Below are 22,782 nucleotides of genomic sequence, written 5' to 3'. Positions count from 1 at the left end.
TTGAGCTGCAGGTTTAGGCTCACTTAAGTGACTGCATTTTTTTTCATTTATAGGGATTTTTTTTTTACAGAAAATTATTTATTTATGTTGATTATTGTTGAGCTGCAGGTTTAGGCTCACTTAAGTGACTGCATTTTTTTTCATTTATAGGGATTTTTTTTTTACAGAAAATTATTTATTTATGTTGATTATTGTTGAGCTGCAGGTTTAGGCTCACTTAAGTGACTGCATTTAATTAAGAAGAATTTAATTATTTATTCTAATTATTTAGCCTGACATGTTTACTGTTCCAAAATGTTCTATATGTTTCTTAAAAATAAAATGTGTTCAGTGGGGGAAAAAAGTAGTTTTTTTACCCAGACATTTAAAATAACATATTTTAGAGCTGTAATCGCAATACCGTGATATTTTTATCATACCGTCAGAATCTCATACCGGCCCATGCCTAGTCCCGCCTCAAACACATCAGCCAAACAGGAAAAATGATCACCCGATGCGGATATTTGAACAACTGCCAAACATTTTTTGCCAGTCGACCACTAATCTTCATATATCATTAGTATCTTAATATATTATTATATCTTATATTAACCATTTGCACATGGGCATTATCTGACTCGGCTCCTCCCGAACGCAGACGCAGGTTTACAAGCCACTTTTTCCTGCATTTTTCAGTCAATTTCTTGCTTTTTCCCCCCCTTATGAACAACAACATTTAGTACATGATAAAAGCTCCTTGTGGTGTCTCAGTTTGAGCAATTTGAGCAATTATAAACGATGCAAAACATACGCATTTTGAGTTTGTGATAGTGGTTCCTATGTAGAAAATGACTTCCTGCCCTCCATCTGCATTTCGCGCCACAGCAACACAGTTACGTGACGTCATGTGCAAACAAGCTATTCATCGATGTGACTATCCCACAATAGAAATAATGGGGTGTGCCTAACGGTAAAGTCTCCGCCCTCTATTACAGAGAAGCTCTGTCTGTGTCGCAAGAGAGAAATACTTCCTTATAGTAAAAAAGGACATACAGACGGCTTAAAAAGATGACTAAGTAATGGAGTGATTTTGTGTTCTTCATTGTTACATAAGGCCTAAAAATATATTAAAATCCTACATAAAGGCGTATTAGAGAAGTGAAAGTCGAGAAGAAACTATGCTTCCTTCTGTGACTCGATGATTCAAAAAAAGAAGAAGAAAAAAAAAACCCTGACATGTGGAATGTCAGGGAAAAACTGACTGTAGAGCTCAACAGGAAGACAGTCAGCAGAGTTTTATGCCACCTTTATGAATGCATTCCCATGGGAATTTTATAGGTGATCCTTGAGCAAACAAGTAAGAGTTCCTTTATACAGCGAGACGCTCGTCTTACACAATAACTGCTTAGATTGTGGTCACATGCTACAGATTCTACAAAAGGAGATGAATTCAAGCAGTCAGAGAATGTGACCAACTGCCTTTCATGAGATTAAAATGGCATTTACTATAATTCTTGTCAGCCAAATAAGTGGTCTAGCAAAGAGGGATTACAACTGTGCTGACCCATTTTATGGAAAGCAAACACAGCATGGGTTCTAACGAACTCTATCATAAAATATCAAAAGACATACTCATTTAAGCTTAGTCTTTGATTAAATATAAATTAAAATGAACTTTTGTAATAAACTTGATTTAAAAAGTTTACTCTTATTTTCTTTCCCAAAACCATAGCTGATAGACCACATTTAACAACTAGGTTAGTTGTATGTAACCTTTACTTATTAAACTTCAACTGTTCTTTACTTTTATGTGGCTTTCAAAGTATAAACAATTATAATCGGAAAAGACTGGCTTTGTTTGTTGATAAACCAATCTGGTTTAGATAAGATAAGGTCTACACAATGCAAATGACAGCTATAAGGTGCTACTAATCGCATGGTAAAGATATGAGTACAAATAACGGTTATATTAATATTCAAGAATATGACATTTATATAATGTTTTTTTCTGGATTTTTTGGTTGATATTCTGTCTCTATCTATTAAAATAAACCTACCATAAAAATCACAGACCCTTAATTTCTTTGTAAGTGGGCAAACTTACAAAATCAGCAGGGGATCAAATAAATATTTTCCCCACTGTATATGTATGGTATATGTCTTGCGTGCAAACCTCTTACAGCATGAATTACAAAAAATTATAAAATCTAAGGTTATAAAAAACTACTCCCACTGAGTGACAGCTTAGTTTAGTCTAAGTTTACAACCTTGTTATTCTCATTCTCAACTCATTCTTGCAAAAATTACATAAAAAATAATACATTTGATTGGCATTGAACATTTACTCAAGCATCTCCTTTCAATGAAAATGTATAGAAAATGCAAGAAAAAAGGCCCCATTTTGTACCCTGTTTAAAGTTTTTTTTTTTTTTGCTTGGTTTGCTTATCAGTAACTGTCAACAAATAACATACTCTTACTAAAAAGTGATAAAACTCAGTTTATTTATTTTAAAAAGCTCTTACGGAGAAAAAACCTTTAATGAGACATACTCTGTCTCATGTGACTATATTGCATCTTCAGGGCCGTTTTCAATGAAGTGTCCTGCAGATATAAACATGCCCCATATCTCTTATGGGCGGGGCTTGCGGAAAAACAGTGACATTTGAAACATGTAAAACCTAAGTAAACGGATATGGTTAGTTTAATACATCCATAATGATAACACTCAAGGTTCATTTACCATCAAAACATGATAAACTACTGCAGCTGCCCTGAAACAATCAATACAATGATCATTTACCGCCGTGTTTCATGTAAACATTCCATTTCACGCAAAACCCGGAAGTCATTCTGGAAGGCGTTTTCGCTGACAATAAACATACACATCGTGTGCATAATCATCAACCCAGTTATAAAGGACATTACAACAGCTGTAATAAACCCTAGTGGTGAAAATAGTGCACACATAGTCCAACAAAACGACCACTAACCAAAACAAGGTGGTGGGATTTTTACCATGAAGCAAATCAAAATAATAACAACAATAAAAAGTATAGCAAAAATGTACTAACCTTGACTGAGAACTAATTTGCTGGAGCATGCAGACAAGTTACATGCCCGAGCAGGTATCCAGCGCTGGCTTCTAAAATGCTTCAGCTGTCTGTGGATCTGCCGACCGAGAGGCGCTACGATCGCTGCCAGTGTCACCATGATGTTTTCCGTTTACTCTAAAAACATAAAAATGAATTATATTGGGCTCGGATTAAAACTCAAAGCTTGATTAATCATAGGCGTCACGCCACGGCATGTGAAATAGTGTCCTTTCGCGTGTGCTCTCGTGCCGAACTTGTCCCAACAACACCCAACTTGCTCTCGCGCGCTACTGATGAAGGTAAGGGCTAAGTTACTTAACAACACACACCAAACTCCGAATGGAGATCTAGATGTTTCCAGCTGTAACAGCTTTTGTTTATAGTCAAGACAGCAGGACGAAAATGACGTGCATGTGGACAGACAGGTTTAAATATCCCAGTAAAAGCGGATAAAATGGAGGATACGTCCACTTTGGGGTTCGTCGGGTGTCCAGCCTCAATCCAATCAGCTTCATCCACTGAGGGGCGTGCAGAGAAGGGCCGAGACAGAACACGCGGAGATGATGTCTATGGCTATGATGTCACATTCAAGACAGGGAATTTATTTACAAATCATTACCCATTCATATATTATATATAAACTGGGCAATAATGGTAACCATTATTGTGTAAATAAATAAACAAATGCGTTTTCTTACGTTTTCCGATTTTTTTTTGTATTGCGGAAAAACAGTGACATTTGAAACATGTAAAACCTAAGTAAACGGATATGGTTAGTTTAATACATCCATAATGATAACACTCAAGGTTCATTTACCATCAAAACATGATAAACTACTGCAGCTGCCCTGAAACAATCAATACAATGATCATTTACCGCCGTGTTTCATGTAAACATTCCATTTCACGCAAAACCCGGAAGTCATTCTGGAAGGCGTTTTCGCTGACAATAAACATACACATCGTGTGCATAATCATCAACCCAGTTATAAAGGACATTACAACAGCTGTAATAAACCCTAGTGGTGAAAATAGTGCACACATAGTCCAACAAAACGACCACTAACCAAAACAAGGTGGTGGGATTTTTACCATGAAGCAAATCAAAATAATAACAACAATAAAAAGTATAGCAAAAATGTACTAACCTTGACTGAGAACTAATTTGCTGGAGCATGCAGACAAGTTACATGCCCGAGCAGGTATCCAGCGCTGGCTTCTAAAATGCTTCAGCTGTCTGTGGATCTGCCGACCGAGAGGCGCTACGATCGCTGCCAGTGTCACCATGATGTTTTCCGTTTACTCTAAAAACATAAAAATGAATTATATCGGGCTCGGATTAAAACTCAAAGCTTGATTAATCGTAGGCGTCACGCCACGGCATGTGAAATAGTGTCCTTTCGCGTGTGCTCTCGTGCCGAACTTGTCCCAACAACACCCAACTTGCTCTCGCGCGCTACTGATGAAGGTAAGGGCTAAGTTACTTAACAACACACACCAAACTCCGAATGGAGATCTAGATGTTTCCAGCTGTAACAGCTTTTGTTTATAGTCAAGACAGCAGGACGAAAATGACGTGCATGTGGACAGACAGGTTTAAATATCCCAGTAAAAGCGGATAAAATGGAGGATACGTCCACTTTGGGGTTCGTCGGGTGTCCAGCCTCAATCCAATCAGCTTCATCCACTGAGGGACGTGCAGAGAAGGGCCGAGACAGAACACGCGGAGATGATGTCTATGGCTATGATGTCACATTCAATTTATTTACAAATCATTGCCCATTCATATATTATATATAAACTGGGCAATAATGGTAACCATTATTGTGTAAATAAATAAACAAATGCGTTTTCTTACGTTTTCCGATTTTTTTTAAAATTAATAATGGTGTTTTTAATTATTTGTAATCATCTGTCCCGGTACAGTTGGTCAAAAGCGTAATACAACTAATTTAGAGCTTAAACATAATTTGCATTTACAATAAATAATACTAAAATCATTTACATCACTCAGTTGAAAACAAACACGTCTTAATAAAACGCAACTTATCAGTGAGTTCGAACTGTCCGAAAGTGATTTCAGAACAAAGTGAACCGATTCGTGAACAAAAACCGGCACATAGTGCAATAAAGCACAGCAATTTGTGGTAGTGTACCCATAGTGGACACTACCGAGTGCACTCATTCAATCCCATAATGCATCTCAATACCCAAAGGCTAGGCCAAGGCCATTTACTGAGCGTGGAGACCTAGGGTAGAGACGCACACATTTGGTGCGTTTTTCATCGTTTGCGAAACGAAAATTGCTCCGAATGGACACGATGGCATTACTTGCTCGTCGTGTAAAATATATATATTTTTGCAAACATAGTATTTGCTCATATCACACAGGAAAACTGTATTTGTGTTTTCCTCATTTGTAAGTCGCTTTGAATAAAAGCGTCTGCTAAATGACTTAATGTAAACAAGTATCTTGACCAAATAAATGAACTGTTGGCAATTGGCCGCAAAATTTGCCACTGTAGACAATAACTTGCACCTTACTTGACCTGCCAACTAGAGGAAGGGTTAATGTGTCATGTAGCATCTTAGATGAACCCTTCTGACGACAAATACCACGTGAACGGTGGACTCTGACATCTTCGCGAGTAATAAGTGAAAACGGAATGTTCTTACGTCAAACATTCTAATGTAAACAACGTGCAATTAGGACATTGTGCCCTTTCAAGACCACGCTTTCATGGTAAATAAAGGTTAAATGAGATACTCTAGTTTATTCAGCTGCTCAATTTGGTCAGTAAATAAAGCATGGGCTCATTTATACCGCTTAAAGACTAAAAATATAAGAATGAGAGAACGGTGTAAATAGTTGTCTGAGTGTATTTTCTAAAAAAAAAAAAAAAAGTTGCAATATTTTTCATTGTAGTTATAAAGCAATGCAACAGAAGACATACAAACCATCATACTATTCATACAGTAATACAGTGTTACTGTAAAATTTGGTGATCAGAAATATTACAGAGGTTGGTAACAAAAACAACCTGCAATAAATATGGAATATGGTTTTCTAGATGAAAAAATGCATTGAAATATCGTGAGCACTTTTGTCAGCCTTTCTAAACCACTTCAAAATAGACACACTCACTGTAAAAAATACAAAGTTGAAAAGCATTTTATCCATCCGAGTAAAACCTAACCGAGTGCAGTTCATAACTCAGCCGTTTTCTGTTCCCAAAAAACAAAGAACAGAAGGAAAAGACGACATCCATTGAGCTTGAACCATATTGTACAGATATATTTACATGTTTGGTAAGAGAAACCGTACAAAAATTCAACTGGAGGAAAATCCTCTATTGTGGACGGGTGATATCTTGTCAATTTTGCTAGTCTAGAGCGATGATGTCTTCATCATCATCGGCTGGCTGCTGGTCGAGGCGTTTGCGCTTAGACGCAGTAGCATCCGTATCAGCATCATGATGCTTCCTCTTGCGGTTACTAGACTCCGGGGAAGCTTCCATGGTGCTCGAGGACGGTTCTTCATCTGAGTCTACGATAAGGACGTCATCGTCCTCTGCAGCTGCTGTAAATATGAGAAAAGTACATTACTCAAAAGCAGTGAAACTTTTTCGCCCGTGAAATACAAAAGATGATGTTTAGGCTGAATGTCCAAGCTGTACATATACAATTTTCAGGTGAAATATTCCCTTTAAAGACTGATGTTTTGCAGGCAATCCATGTTGTTCTTACCTTTAGATGAGGTAGATGGCTGGGCAGAATCTTTGTTACCATTGGCAATGTTCTTCCCTTCTTCCGGGACGCTTGGTGCAGGCGCCTTATCTGGGGCATCACCCACTACTTCAAACTCGACATCCTTTTCCAATTCCTCACTGCAATAAATGCAAGATACATTTTAATTAGGGATGCACCGATACTGGTCTCCTGTACTCGTACTTGTTAAAATGCCCCGATACCAAACGCCGATACCACACAGCATGTGATAAGCGCCATATTCAAACAAAGAAACACCAGATCCGTGATGTGACTGTCGTTCGGCACGCTGCATCGAGCAGCCGCGTTCAGTGTTTAATTGTAGTGTCTGTTCTTTTACTGAACTAAATGATTTTTATTACTATAAAAAATCTAAACGACGGTTGGGGTCGGTGACGCGGTGGGCAAGTGACGTAACCGGTGTTGCGGCTTAACACCGGTATCACCGTCTATCGCGGCAAGCCTAACACTGACCTGTGAATTAAATTGACCAGAAGAGTATAATCCTGTAGGAAGTCATCTGCTTGAAGACGGCTGCCGTTCCGAATCCCAAAGTCAGACAAAAATTTGTTATTGTTTGCTGTAGAGAAAGAGAGACAAAAACATTAAAGGAGACCTATTATGCAAAATTCACTTTTATAAGTTGTTTGAACACAGATGTGTATCCAGAGTGTCTAGCAGCAGCTCATTTGCATTTAAAGAGACACGCACGAAAACAGCATTTTTGCTCGCACCCAAAAAGAGTAATTTTGGGCATGGTATAATACATGATTTGTGGGGTAATTTGAGCCGAAACTTCAGACACATTCTGGGGACACCTGAGACTAAAGATTATCTTGTAAAAAGGGGCTTAATAGGTCCCCTTTAAAACAAAGCTCAGTTATGTAATGCCAAACCTGACAAAATTAGAAATTACCCTCATTACCCTACGGACAAAGAAATGTATAAATATATAAATTTGAAAATAAATGTAGAAATAAACAAATGAATAAATAAATGTGGAAATATATAAAAGTGCAAATAAATACATGTATAAATAAAAGAACAAATAAATAAATGTGGAAAAAAATATTTTCCTTTGTATATTTATTTATTTTCAAATTTATTTATTTATTTCTAATTTTGTCAGGTTTGGCATTCCATACAGAGTATGTTATAGTAGAGCACGATGCCCTCTAGAGGCTAACTTAATTGATACCTTCAGTCTCTCCTTCCTCTGAGGAGATGAGGATCGTTCCTTTTCCATCCTCAATTTGCACATCTGGTGCCACCATGCCAAACTTCTCCTTCAGTATCTGAAAAAGCAACACTATAAACGAAAAAGATTGGAGATCACACAAAGATAAAGGGTTTTGGATTGAAAAAAAATTGCTGGTACCTTGTCCTGAAGAGCTTGCACAATGGTCTTGTGCACATTAAGTTTGACTGTGACCTCAGGTTTGCTGGCACACACGTAACAGTTGGGATTGGGAGGGTCCAGCGCACATGGTACGAGAAGCTTTTTCCTGGGGTTCGGCTGCTTATTCAGGAAAATCTAAAAAAAAAAAAACAAGTATAAGACTATGGGCCTGTCCAAATACCCACACTTGCAGTCTTGGACACTTGAGAGCACGTGCACGCAACAAGTAGTAAGTGCGCAAGACTGTCTCAGGTCTTAAAAATGCCAAAGCGTAGTGCCCTTAACGCACACTAAATCCACACTATCCCAAATACCTCTCTGAAGCAGTAATCTAGGCTAAGCGTATCCCATCATGCATCATGTTCTGGAAATAAATCATGAGTTTTTGCCAAGATCTCACGGAAACCTTTCTGGTTTAAAATTAATTAGATATTACACTTAATTTGGTAGTAAAACAAAGCATCATGCATCATGTTCTGGAAATAAATCATGAGTTTTTGCCAAGATCTCACGGAAACCTTTCTGGTTTAAAATTAATTAGATATTACACTTAATTTGGTAGTAAAACAAAGTGTTGAACATTTTATTGATGCAAAGATGAGTTTGTATTCTGTACAACATTTGCAACTGCTTTTTATCACTTAATTAGAAGCACCACAATTACTAAACTGTGTAATATGTTATAGGGACAGAGATTTAGAATTTTATTTTAAATGCAACGTATTGAAAATCAAAATAAAGCTCTGTAAACACCTGCATTTTTATAACACTTATAAGTGTGTCCCCATTGGGTACTGAAAAGTTCAACACACACTTGTGGTCTTCATGCTCACTTGAACACTTCAGCCAATTACAGGAAATACATCACGCAAGCAGACAAATGCAAAGACCGCAAGTGTGAGTATTTGGACAAGCCCTATAACTCCTATAACTGCATTTTTATAACACTTATAAGTGTGTCCCCATTGGGTACTGAAAAGTTCAACACACACTTGTGGTCTTCATGCTCACTTGAACACTTCAGCCAATTACAGGAAATACATCACGCAAGCAGACAAATGCAAAGACCGCAAGTGTGAGTATTTGGACAAGCCCTATAACTCCTATAACTGCATTTTTATAACACTTATAAGTGTGTCCCCATTGGGTACTGAAAAGTTCAACACACACTTGTGGTCTTCATGCTCACTTGAACACTTCAGCCAATTACAGGAAATACATCACGCAAACAGACAAATGCAAAGACCGCAAGTGTGAGTATTTGGACAACCCCTATAACTCCCACCCATACCACTTGACAAGACTTTCAAAAACAGGAAAAGGTTAAAAAGGTCTCCACAACCAAAACTACTGCTGAGATGTAATTACCTTAAATCAAGTGAGAAAAACAAATGGAAAAATGTATTCGATAAAACAGGACATGATGCAATTCAGGTGTCAAAGTTGTGTCGGGTGTGAAAGGAGCAACACTGCAAGTTTACCGTGCGACACTGGTCAAAGTCTGAGTTAAGAGTCTTCAGCGCCTCCAGAACAATGAGACCAGCGATGACGGCATTAGTGGTGGCTATTGCTGGAATGATGTTTCCTGCCATGGCTAGATGACAAGGAAACATAGTTCAAAAGCCACATTAAAATTCAGAACCAACTTTTTATTAAAACATTTTATTATGAAGTTAAAGCCATGAGTTATAAGGCTATAATACATTAATTTGAAGTTTAATTCTTGGTGAATAAAGCATTAAAAAAAACTTTAAGCAGCCAAAAATGGGACAATTGAAAAAGACACTTATTGTTTTTAAACACCAACTAAAAAGATCATTTTGAATAATTTAAGTCAAGGCAATCACAGCAACAATACAGCCTTACAAACACATCCTTACATTTGACATCAAAGCGGCTTTTCATGTTCATGCTGAAGACGTTCATGCGCAAGTTCGCGGCTGCTGTTACGAAGTCCATGGCTGGAGGATCATCCTGAAAACAGCAGCACAAATAAAGTGAGTTCACACTGAACATCACTTCATTTTTTCTCTACTTTTTTTCAGGATTCTTTGATGAATGGAAAGTACAAAAGAATAGCAATTATTTGAAATAGAAATCATTTTTAACATTAGAAATGTCTTTGTCATTTTAACAATGTGCCTTGCTAAATAAGTATCAATTTAAAATAATTATATAAATTAATTACATTTATAAACATTAGTATACTTTAGTATAAGGCTACGTCCACACGAAGCCAGAGCTTTCCCTATCCGATCTTTTTTTTCCCCTCGTCTCAAGAAATATCTGCGTCCACACGAAACCACGAAACCGACACAAAACGATGTAGTATACATGCCAAACCAGTATGTGGCGCTGTAATTCTGCCACAGAGATACACTAAAAACGGAGAAGAAGACTTGGACTATGCGCATAAACATTGTGCAAGGTATACAAACGAACATGGAACAATACATTAAGTAATCTGTGTTAATGTTAGTTAATAAAAAGACAATCGTTCAGTCTTTGTTCATGTTTTTGTTGCTGTTACGTGACGTAGCGGTGTCTGACTAGGGGCGAGACGTGGGCTGATGACGTCATCGTTTCAGAAAATATACGGATTCGCTGTCCACATGAAAACGCAAGGGCGGCGTTTTCAGATTTATCCACTCTGGGACCCAGTTTCAAAAAATATCGGTTTCACTCTCCCAAAACGCCGGATCCGTGTGGACGAAACACCTATACGATACAAAATGTATGCGTATACAGCTAAACGCGTCTCCGTGTGGACGGGGCCTAAATATGCATAGCTTACTAGTTCCACAATAAAATGAGAGGAATATTGCTTGAGTTTTCTCACCTTGTCCCAGACTAGCTCTGCACCCTCACCCTTCTCTATCAGCTGAGATCGGAGTGTTTCTACACTGCGGTGGAAAAGCTGAGCGTAACCCTGAACACCCAACACCTGCTGGTCCTTCAGACCTGTGCCAAAGGCCTCCTCCTGAGAAGATTCTTTTACACACACACACACACAACACAGCCTCATTAACATTGAGGCTAATTTTCAATATAACCAAAGCTGGTCATGTACAGATAATTCCCGAACAAACACACACCAAGCTGATGGATCTCAGTCCAGTCTAGTGGTAATGGGGCTTTTCTCTTCTTCCACAACTTATCCATGGTCAAAAGATACATGATGTCATCTTTAAAAAGCTGAAAGGAAGCACAAGATCACCTTTAGACTATTTCTAAAAGGACAGACTTGGTAATGAAGTAGTGTCACATTTGTAACAGAACTTGCACCTTGTTGAAGAGTTTGACAGGATCATAACCTGTGGAACGAGCCCACTCTTTAGTGGACACCCGCTTGATGTCTCCATCCTTATTGGAGGCTGTAGCTCGGGCTGCTGCATCTGCGGGGTTCCCTGTAGTCAATGAACATCCCAGACACATCTTTTCATCAAATGGTCCCAATTCAAACTTACAGTACATACTTGACAGAAAGTTTCCATCCTTAAATAAAAGATACGAATTTACGCCTTTGATACACCAAATCACACATGTATTTTTCATCCAAGCATATTTAAGCATAAAGAATGTCCACCATTGAAGTAGTAAATAAATTGTTGTAAATGTGCGACTACTCACAAGCAACCTCAGGGTCAGCTGTGTCAGGTGACACCTCCTGATCCGCATCCTCCTCGCCAAAAAGCTGACTAGGGAGGCAATCCAAAATGACATGTAAGCGGATGACAATAATTAAATTAGCTTTTTCAAATACAAGTTAATAGTATTCATACACCATTTCACTTGATAAAATCATCAGATACACACAGAAACTCTTCACCAAACCCACCAAAAAACACTTTAAAGAAATTATGACAGAAATATTGTACTATTGTAAAGCAGAACGTACTTCTCAAAGTAATACTAACAATAAGATTAATACGGTTTATTAAAACAATCTTTTAAGGAATACCACATAATATTTCATCCACATTTTAATTTACTGGAAACTGGAAATCTCTGTTGTGCAGGCCAGCACATTGTTTGCCAAAACAAAAATGAAATGTTAAAATTTGTTCTCTTATTTTGGTAAAGTATTATGAATTCATTTAAATTCCACCATTTTTGATGAATTTGTATTAAATCATAAAACAAGGAATCTGGGGGAGGGGGGACTTGCATTTCATAGTGCCCTATTATTGCTAATTTTAATAAATTATTCCATTATCAAATTGTTAGTTTTATGAATTTAACTGATTAGACATCCTTTTTGATTATTAAAACTTAATTAAAACCATTAAAAACATACTTCTGAAAAATTAAAACAAAAAACACAATTTGGGGATAAGTAAAATTGATTTCATAGGGCCCTGGTTTAGGAATATCATCAGTGCAGCCACTGTGACGAGACTAGTGCTGCAATGGTGAGTTTTCTACCACCGTGGTGGTAAAGGGTCGACCACTGGTGGTTTTGATGTGTTTTTTTTTAGGGAAAGCCCTGTCAATTTAATCACCGTTCTATACTACCGCGCTGCATTGAAGCACACGAACATCAGAGACCGCACTGTGCATACACAAACATTCAGGAGCACAAAAACTTGTCAATGCTACCAATTCGATATTTATTAATAAAATAGCTTCAATTAGGCCTGTCGCAATAATCAATATATCAACTTATCGTGCAATATATGTACATGACCTCAATCATTTCTGATGACGCAATATATCGCCCATTATATTTACTTAAAAATGTTTGTCACTATGTTTTGTACATTCCACTTGCGCCTGTGTCTTTTGCAGCTTTTCGTACATAACGTGGTGTTGTCATGAGGTGCTAGTTCAAATTGAAAAAATGCTTCTACAAAAAAAAGTTTCATCTGCAGATATGGTCTTGTTTAGGGATCTGTGCCTTTGTGCATACGGACATCTGACTGCTAAGTAGTGATTGTGTTTTTCAGCAATAGTGTGCACCCTTAATTTACAGAGAAAAGAAGGTCAGAGAAAAATCTGTAGATGGAAAAATCTCCATACAAGTTCCTTGTGCATTTTTCTTTTTTTCTACTTGTTACTTTGCACTTTTTGTTAGAAAATGTTTATTTACTATTTATTCAGGTTTTTAAGGTATCTAATATTTTGATACTTAATTCCATGATATTAATAGAATCCATGATCTAAATATTCTTAAAAATTAAAAGTTTGTTGTCATTTGAAAGTGTGTAGGCCTTCTTGCATTATTATGCTGTTACATTATGATTATATATTCAGTGGCATAAAATGGTCTTTAAAATGACAATAATATCGCTTATTGCAATTATTTCTGGGGCAATATATCGCACAACAAAAAGTTGTTATCGTGACAGGCCTAGCTTCAACAGCATATTAAAAGGCTACAACAACTTCACAATGCTTCTGAAGTAATTAAACTTGCAGCTTCACTATTATTATAGACACACTGCACAGACACAGGTAATTTATCCACACACAATCATTAATTCACAGCTGTGGATTTTCCCTTACATTCAGTATTGTTTGTGCAAAGTGCATTAATACTAAAACAATACAACATCCTTGAACATGAAAAACAATATAAATTACACAAAAATTCAGAACTAAGCCAAGTGTAATTGCATTTCAACGAGACATATTAGCGTAGAGAACTTACTTGAAGAGATATTTGGCCCACACGATGCAGTGAATGGGTTCTGAGGGAGTGTTGCGAATGGTGCAACCTGGGAAGGTTTTCTGCGTGGGTTTAGGCTGACACTCATAGCACTCCGTTTGACCCTGCAGTTTGCAAATTTACAAAATGTGAATGCCAAGAGTGTGACATTGAGATGAATACAGCAACATGTGCCAAAAAAAAAGGTGGTGATTTAATAGAAGAGCCTTGCCTTCTTGATAACTGTGACTTGTCCCAGATAGCCAGCCGTGCCACTCTCAATGAGGGGAATGTCAGCGGCCAAACACATCCTGTTGACGTGATTCCTGGCCGCTGCAAAAGGACAAAAGAAAAGACATTTTAGAAATGTAGCGTTCCTTAACTTTTATCAAAGTCGGCTAAATAATTCATACCTCTGTTGTCTAAAGCATTCATGACAAGCTGGAAATTTCGGAAGAATTCCACGTTGTAATCTGGGCTGCAAAGTGCAAAGAAAAAAAACATTGGACCTCAAAGTTTTTGACCTTAGAATTAGTGCTTTCTATAGTATCCACAGACAAATTAACTTTTGAAATGCACTATCAAATGTTCATACACCAAGTCTTTATCTTGGTAATATGTAACTGGACTCACTTCATGATGCTGTCATGGTAGGCAGTGATGTTTGCAGATGGGCAAAACCGAAGCACACTCTCCTTGGCAACCTGAAACACGCTAATAAATCATTGTCTGATGCAGATTTCTAAATCACACATGTTGAAGTCAGTTATACCGTTTACCTGAGCTTTAGACTTTCCAACATGTTTCTTCTGAAACAGGAACTGTCTGTTGAGGTTGCTGACATCAATGGTATCCAGGTCAATCTGCAAATGAGGATAATTAAAAAAACAAAACACTATGAAGATAATTTAAAAAACAAACAACAATACTACACTATGATAATCATTATTTTTAAAATGGCATAAAATGCCGTAATTAAACAATGCGTTTACTTGCATTATTCATTATTTAGTAACTAAAAATCAACTGCCAATTGTGCATTTCCCACATTTTGTATAGTTTAATATCATTTTCAGTTTTATTATTACTTAGATATTTATTTTTACCATGCATTTTAAAGCCAAAATAGGACACCCTAAAAAGTCGGTAGCGTGCCACACTTAATAGCCTACATAAAAACACTGATAGCCTCATCAACATAATCTTTTCAGGTCATAAACTCTTCAATATCAATGAAGTGTGTGCTTTTTTCACTTTATGCTTGTTACATTTGTCAGATTACAATCTTACCACAACCCTGTTAACCATGATTTTGAACAGTAACCAACTGATTAAATTATATTATTTAATTATTGTATGCATATTTGTAGAAAAACCCGCATTAAATGATCCTGCTAATAAACAGCTTGCAGTTTCATAACCCTGTGCACAAGATTAATAATAGCTAAAACTATAATACTAGCAACCCTGTTACTTCAAGGACATAGTAGAAGCGGCATCACAGACGACAAGATGCTGTTTGTTAGAACTAAATGCAATCTTTGTCTGATACCATACTTAGAATATTAAAGAAATTTTCATTTTAAAAGATTTTTTTCGAATCCGCACTTATTTCGAGGAACAATAATTACGGTAACTTGAAGTGAAGAGTGGCCACATTGGTCAATGTTTTCAAGGGAGATTGATTGTAAAGAAGAAAAGGGCTGGTTTATGTTTGCGATGGAACGAAAAGCAATACGTTCATAAAATACGTGATGTAACGAGTAATGCATTGGTTTATACAAGTCACGACTCTCATTTTCATTTCAGAATGTTATAAATGAGGATCTGTGATAATGGGGCCTGATTCATGCAGCACAAAGAGAGTCCGCCTTCCTCCAACTTACCACTTCAATATTCTTAAAGCCGGTGAGCACCAGGTTTTTCAGCAGCTCGCAGCCGATACCTCCCGCCCCGACCACCAGCACCCGGCAAGATGAGAGGGAGTCGGCGAGCTCTTTGCGGAGACCTACCCCTTACAGGAAACTTTCTGCATTTTTAGATTTTCAAAAAACTTCTTTCTGTGTGATTTATTAGCTTGTTTACCCGTGGGGACCTCAATTTAGGTCCCCACCGTGACATGAGTCCCCATGAGTCTGTGTGTATTCAGGTTTAAGTCCCCACCAGAATAGAAAAACAGGTACAGACACACACACACACACACACGCATACATATACAAATGCACATCCAAAATTGCATTTTCATGCGGCTTTGCTCCTCTGTATATTGAATGATGTTGTTAAGACCAAAATTGCAGTGCATTAAATAGCCACCGCTAAAGTTGTGAAGTGTTGGCGACAGTTTCAGAAGGGTGTTTTTCTCAGAATAACCATGGTCTTGATCTATGTGTCTTTTCCAGTGAACTGAATGGCCCGTTCTGCTCTTCTGGCAAGAACACATTTTAAACTAATTCTTTAAAGGGAATTTACAAAATAGTCCAGATTCATGTAGATTAAGTGCATGACTTTGTCCTGCAATTATATGGAGAAACTTTTAAATCACTTCATTTAATTAAATCCTGAAAAGGCCAATGGAGTGATTCAAATCTCACATTAGTCTGTTTGACTAATTTGATCATATTATACATAACACTAAGTACCTCATATCAAAATGAGTTAACGTTTCTCATGTCACTTACTAAAGAAATAAAAATGACACACACTGCTGGTGGTTCCTCAGGGGTTTTGATGTTCTGCTGAATGAGTGAGTTTATGGTTCATTCACTGTACTTTAGTAATAATATTTTAGCAGGTCTGCCTACTGTTCTGTTAAATTATCAAATCGTTACTGGTGTATTTGTCAAATTTATCATGAATATTGCTGAAAACAAATGAACATGCACAGTTTGTGAGCAAGATGATTATATGGCTACATATATTTACATATATATATATACATATTCATACACGTTTACACATTCTAGTAGAGTATTTGCATATGTGCCATTTACTGAACATGAAAATGAGGATACATATCGTACAAAAAACCACAGGCCAAAAGTGCTGAACACGAAGATCTTGATCATTATCAGGCTGAGCAGATTTTTGCTAAGATGCATCACCTTTATCTTACATCTACACATGACTTTCCATGGTTTCGAGAAGAACGACCCTTTATGTAATATGTAAAGAGAATTTCATGATAAATGCTAAACGCTGAAAACATTGTATAAATAATCTCACCATATCACCAGATCAATGACAGATGAAAATAGATGTTTGATAATGATTACAGGATGTTTTTTTTTTTTTACAGCGCTATCTAAACCACTATGAAAATATATAATACTTATGTGGGATCTTGATAGAAAAATAATTGAATTGAATATTTAGGCAATACAGTACTCACATCTAAATAAGTGAAATACATATTAATATTCTATAGAAAAGAAATATTAGAATTATTTAAATGGTTATTTTCTACATTTTATTTATCTAAACGTATTATTATTAATAATAGTTTTTAATTATTAAAGTTATATAGTATTATTAAAGTTGTGACATTTGGATGTTAAATATTTAATACTTATAATATTTTACATTGTAAATAATTACATGTGAAATTAAGAATAATACATATTAAATAATACATTTAATATTTGTATAATAAATTATATTTGCATCAGGATTTCATGACACATATTCATATTTGAATTAAATATTGATCTGTTAAGTGTTCTTTTTGTTAATGAATGATGCATGAAGTTATCACAAAAATTATTTCCATTAGGTACTACAACACATTTCCATTCTAGTTTAATATTTGTATATTGAAAACCCATGTCAGCGCATGTACTTTTTTTTTTACATGCAATTTTACCTTTGTAAAAATGCTGACTGTGGAAAATGAATTTGTAAAACTCATGTAATTGATGAATTACAGTCATTCTGTGCTTTGGACATAAAGAATGCAATGCAGATATTACTTTACACAATATGTTACACAAGTTGAAAATAATTAAAAGACATTTCTTGCAATGGGCATCAGCAAAAAAACTGCTCTGTCTGAAGATGTGCTGTAAATTTATGACACCTGTATTTTATCTTCTCACGATCTCTGCTTGCAAAAAGCATGCAAACCAGTATAGCAAATGTGATTCTCCGTGTGGGCTTTGAAGAGGAGGGGGACTGCAGTATATTTCCTTATCAAACCACAGATCTGAGTTTCTATCTAGCATCACGTCCGAAAATCATTTAAATATTTGGTGCAGACTCGGATTGACTCAGACATCTGTAACAACTCGTTTTTAAAGCTTGAAGATCAGCTTCAGATCAGAAACCATGAGAGCATCTTCTTTGTGTCTGGTGTTCGGGCTGGTCCTGCTGATGGCCTGGACTTCTGAGGCTCAACGTAAGTTCTCTTGAAGTACAGTTTTGCTTCTGACTAAATTATTATTTATGTAAGACATGCAGTTGTACATAATGTTTAAGTGATTAAAATGGATCAAATTAGAAACAAAAGAATTTTACAGAATCTTACATTAAGAGGAACCTTTGCATGTTCGTCAATGAACTTTGCATTCTCCAGTAAGCTAAAAATATACATAGAGAGCTTGAAAGAACCCAGAAACAAACCGATATGCTGATTAACCAGCCAGATATGGCCCTTCACGGAACCTAAAGTTCTAGAAAGGACCTTTATTTTGAAGGATGAATAATATCAAAATAATATTTGGTTGGATATGATCAATTTCATGGTTCTGTCCTAAAACTAGATGATGTATTTTATCTCCCCAACAGCTGCTGCTCCTGCAGTCCCTGAGAGGTGTTGCTTCAATTTTGTCGACTTTCAAATTCCAGAGAAAAAAATTGTGAGTGCTGTGAAGACAAGTTCACATTGCCCTTCCCGACACCTAAAACCGAATTTTGTGTGAAACCAGAAGAGGCTTGGATAAAGACTTATATGGAGAAGCAGCTTAAGAAATAAAAACACGATACATTATGCACAAAATAATACTGTTTCTGCTTTATACAACTGTCCTTTCTTAAGAAATGCATTTTTGCATCTGCTGAACCTGAATTCAACTCTTTTCATTGGTACCACTTTACAATAAGGTTCATTAATTAACTACTTTAGTTAACATGAACTAAGAATGAACAATACCTCTACAGCATTTATTCATCTTAGTTCATGTTAATTTCAACATTTATGGAACCTTTTTGTAAAGTGTTACCTTTTCATTTAGCATCTATGCAAATAAATATTAAAATGCAATGAGATTACCTGGTGTCAGACTCATTTGAATGTGTGCATATTCATGTAGGCCTATTAAATTAGCATAAATGGTAGAAAAGATGGTATAACTCTCATCAAGATAACATCTCATGTTGAATAATGTACAGTTAGGCAGAAAGAATATAAGACGAAGATAACAAAAACAATCAGAAATTAAAGTATACGTATACAAATAAAAATAAATACAAATCTGAAAAAGATATAGTTTCTGATTACATACGGCATATAGGTATTCTTTGTTGCCACACACACACACACAATTATTACAAAGATGCCATTCTATTCTTAAGATGACATATATATATATATACAGTATATATATATATATCAGTATATCAGCTTAGAAATAGAATGGCATCTTTGTAATGATTTTTCTATTAAAACAACATACTAGAAGATTTGTGTGAGGTTGTAGGTCCAGGAAACTCAGTAAAGGTGAGTGTTTGAAACATCCGAGTTTCTATAACATCATATTGGGAAAATATTTAAAGCATGAAGCAGCCTCTAATTCATTCAGATTTCTCCAAAAACTCATCCTCAAAGCCTGCAGATCAACTTCTGATCAGACACCATGAGAACATCTTGTGTTCTGGTGTTTGGACTGGACTTCTGAAACTCAAAGTAGGTTCTCTTGTAGTCTGAATTATTTATTTACATATTTACAAAGGTGTACACAATTTAATACAAGGATACAGTTGTTCTGCAGAGAAATCACTCATATTTAGTGTAAAATCTGTTTTCTGAAGAATAATGCTTTTTTATCAGCTTCTCCAATCTCTCTCAATCTTTTCAAATTCCACACCTTATTTTTAAATATATTGTGTCACAGAAATTCAAACAAACATATTAAATGTTAACTTTTTTCCTCGACATCTAGAGGCAAATTTTGTCTGAAAGTAGACGTTGCTCAGAGAAAGAGAGAAACGTGAGCTTTTTCATTGAAAATGCAACAGTTGTATCCAAAATTATAATGTTCATTGTTCAGAAACATTTCCTTAATAAATGCGATTTTGTTCCAGATTGATTCATTTTTATGTAACTCTAAAATATATCAAATAAATAAAAATAAATAAATTCCAATGATACTGGAATATGATATTACAAAAAAGAAAAAAAAAAGAAACCTTTTTCTTTTTTTATATCATACCAGATGAGGCTTATATTTTATTTCCTCTTCAATACAGAAAGATATTAGGCCAATAAAAACCTCAAAAAACTTTTTGCAGAAATTGAACCAAGTCTATGCTCAAAAATATTGAAATGCACAGAGATTACCTGGTGTCTCGACATGATTTTATATCAAATACTTATAAGAAAAAACGACATGACCATTATCAGCATAACATCTCATGTTTAATAATGTACAGTTAGCCAGAAAGAATAACAGATGAAGATAAAATGTGAAGAAAAACAATCGGAAATTGAAAACCGTATACATATACAACAAAATAATAAGAAAACAAACATGTCTAGAGCCATGTTCAGGTCTACTACTTAAAGTGTAGAGTGTTTAAAGAAAAGTTTTTTTCTTTTTCCCAGAATACTGTTCTTCTAAAAACCGTAAACTAAACATACTTCAGAGCATCTGTGTGGTTTTTAGTGATCCACAACAGGAAGAACGGAGTGTTCAAACTTGCATAATGACAAACCTGCAAAATATATAATAGTGTGCGATCACATGAGGCATACAGGGACTCTTTATTGCCCTTTGCACTGAGAGTTTTGTGCACGTTGCTGTCTATACGCTGTTTGGCATGTGTTAGACCTGAAGCCTGTTTGTTATAAATCTAAACTATCCAACAGAAACAAAGAGCGCTTCCACTCTCATTTACATTTAGAATGTAAAGTGAGTTTATTATAAAGGGTAATCTGGGTAAGTATGGCTAAAATAACATCTGTTTAGATATACTGAACTCACTCAGGTCAAAAGTGACCACCAAGCCCTGATCTAGGACCAGCCCCAACAACTAAAAATCCAAGTCCCGATTATTAAAATGAAACAAACTGGTCTCAGATCAGTTTAGGAATTGATTGAGGGACATCTAACATAATCGGTTCACAATTAAAAAAAAGAGAACAAAAAAACATGAGCAGACAAATGCCGAAAGAGTCTGCAATTTTAAGGCAGAATGTTCGAGCAACATCCTATAATATTATTGTAATTATTTTATATCCATCCATATCAAAAATGACTATTGTTATTGATATTGACAACCATGCCATTTTGTATAACACCATTTATGGTAGGGACACAATTATCTACGTACACAGCCAGCGAATGGGTTTAAACACATGGAAAACTGTTAAAAGTCATAATTTAGCTGTGCAATAATGTTAAAACCGGTCTTCAAATGTTTATGACCCCAAAGAAACACACAACATCATGTCTCACACACCAGCAGAAACCAAAAAAACAAACCATTTATCCATAGCTTTGCTTTTCAACGCATACATGCTTAGCTCTGTAGTAACTCTGCACTTGCTTCTGTCTGTCTGTCTCATTCTCCATCACACCCATACGAACCTACCATAAGACCATCTTAACACTAAGATGTGTGAATGTGGACAGCAGAGTTGAACATGTCTGTCTGTACAGTCAGAAATTATTACAAACATGAAGTATTGTTTGTAATAACCACAATTTAAAGTTTCAAAGGAATGTTGGTCAATATTCTCATTCTAATCGAAAGGTCGTGAACAAACACTTTGACATACTGGGCATGTGGTGCAATATAATAGTCAAACAGAAGAGGGCGATAAAGTCGTGTGTGGATGTGACTATAAAAATATCCTACATTTCATTCATGTTGCAATGGAATGTGCAGTAAACTGTACAGTAGCACAGCACTCCAGCATGCGTTTCTTATGGGGTCATAAAACATCAGAGCATCAAAAGAGATGCAAGGAGTTTCTGGTTTTATAAGGAATGGAGCTTCATGATGTCTTTAAAAGATTTTTCCTTTTTTCTTGTTCTTTTCCATTGTCCTGAGAAAAAAAAAAAGACAAACATTAGTGAAAAAATGGATTAAAATAATAAATTGTTAGTTATGGTTACTGTAAATTTCAATATTTTTCCATGACCTCTATTTAAATTTTTAATGATTGATACTATTATTTTATGCCACTGCATGTTATGTATACTGATTGCAATACTATACACTACTATTCAGTAGTTTAAGGTCAGGATTTAGTTTTTTGTATTTTGTTTTTTTTTATTTATTTATTTGATTTTTTATTTTGTTGGAAAGAAAATCATACTCAGCAAGGAGACCAAAAGTGACTGTAACGACTTTTATAATGTTACAAAAACTATTTTAAATAATTGCTGCTCTTTTGAAATTTCTATCAAAAATCCTGGAGGGGAAAAAAAAACTACAGACCACAAACGTTTGAACGGTAGTGCATGTATAACATACCAATTAAAAAATGATAACTAAAATTAAGTTCAAAACAAACCACAATATGCAGAATTATCTACAATATCTCTTATATAATTTATTAAACCATACATTGTATCAAATTGAAATACAAAATATTAATGTAAAAAAATTAATTTCAAATACACTAAAATAACTAAATGATTTTTTTTTTTTTTAAAAACTAAAACTTTTTTTTCAGGTT

At 35.7% G+C, this 22,782-nt stretch overlaps 3 protein-coding genes and 1 pseudogene across 5 annotated transcripts in view; 1 reads left to right on the top strand and 3 right to left on the bottom strand.

Moving 5' to 3' along the window:
* LOC107707413 (carbonic anhydrase 5B, mitochondrial-like) overlaps positions 1-5,712 on the bottom strand; it is a 17,934-nt gene extending 12,222 nt beyond the window's left edge. Inside the window, exon 1 of the mRNA XM_016511401.1 lies at positions 5,689-5,712. Within this exon, the coding sequence (XP_016366887.1) occupies positions 5,689-5,712 (24 nt within the window). The remainder of the gene's footprint in view (positions 1-5,688) is intronic.
* A 218-nt stretch (positions 5,713-5,930) lies between these two features.
* Positions 5,931-17,008, bottom strand: LOC107707412 (SUMO-activating enzyme subunit 2). Its single transcript, XM_016511400.1, has 18 exons — positions 16,999-17,008; positions 15,773-15,894; positions 14,666-14,749; positions 14,520-14,590; positions 14,300-14,364; positions 14,119-14,219; positions 13,890-14,011; positions 11,870-11,937; positions 11,525-11,646; positions 11,335-11,434; positions 11,079-11,230; positions 10,120-10,213; positions 9,721-9,833; positions 8,219-8,374; positions 8,039-8,135; positions 7,315-7,420; positions 6,820-6,959; positions 5,931-6,652 (listed from the first exon to the last, which is right to left on the bottom strand). The coding sequence occupies exons 1-18, from the start codon at positions 17,006-17,008 to the stop codon at positions 6,456-6,458; spliced, it is 1,920 nt and encodes a 639-aa protein (XP_016366886.1). The 3' UTR covers positions 5,931-6,455.
* Positions 17,009-18,143: 1,135 nt separating this feature from the next.
* Positions 18,144-18,953, top strand: LOC107707444 (C-C motif chemokine 4 homolog; annotated as a pseudogene).
* A 2,354-nt stretch (positions 18,954-21,307) lies between these two features.
* The window catches only part of LOC107707522 (septin-7-like), a 29,729-nt gene continuing 28,254 nt past the window's right edge, over positions 21,308-22,782 (bottom strand). For all 3 annotated transcript variants that reach the window (XM_016511582.1, XM_016511583.1, XM_016511581.1), the window contains exon 13: positions 21,308-22,146. In XM_016511582.1, the coding sequence (XP_016367068.1) occupies positions 22,107-22,146 (40 nt within the window). In that variant the 3' untranslated portion in view covers positions 21,308-22,106. The remainder of the gene's footprint in view (positions 22,147-22,782) is intronic.

Source organism: Sinocyclocheilus rhinocerous, unplaced genomic scaffold (genome assembly GCF_001515625.1).
Source record: "Sinocyclocheilus rhinocerous isolate Xijiao unplaced genomic scaffold, SAMN03320098_v1.1 scaffold534, whole genome shotgun sequence".
Classification (NCBI taxonomy): domain Eukaryota; kingdom Metazoa; phylum Chordata; class Actinopteri; order Cypriniformes; family Cyprinidae; genus Sinocyclocheilus; species Sinocyclocheilus rhinocerous.
The sequence above is the reverse complement of the archived record's forward strand: the minus strand, read 5'-3'. Positions and strand labels throughout refer to the sequence as shown.

Bases quoted from the DNA above. Each gene is read 5' to 3' on its own strand.
- LOC107707412 (XM_016511400.1), bottom strand. The intron at 14,750-15,772 runs GTAAGTTGGAGG...CCTCATTTGCAG, and splicing joins GCTTTAAGAATATTGAAGTG to ATTGACCTGGATACCATTGA. The intron at 14,012-14,118 runs GCAAGGCTCTTC...TGCAAACTGCAG, and splicing joins AAGTCACAGTTATCAAGAAG to GGTCAAACGGAGTGCTATGA.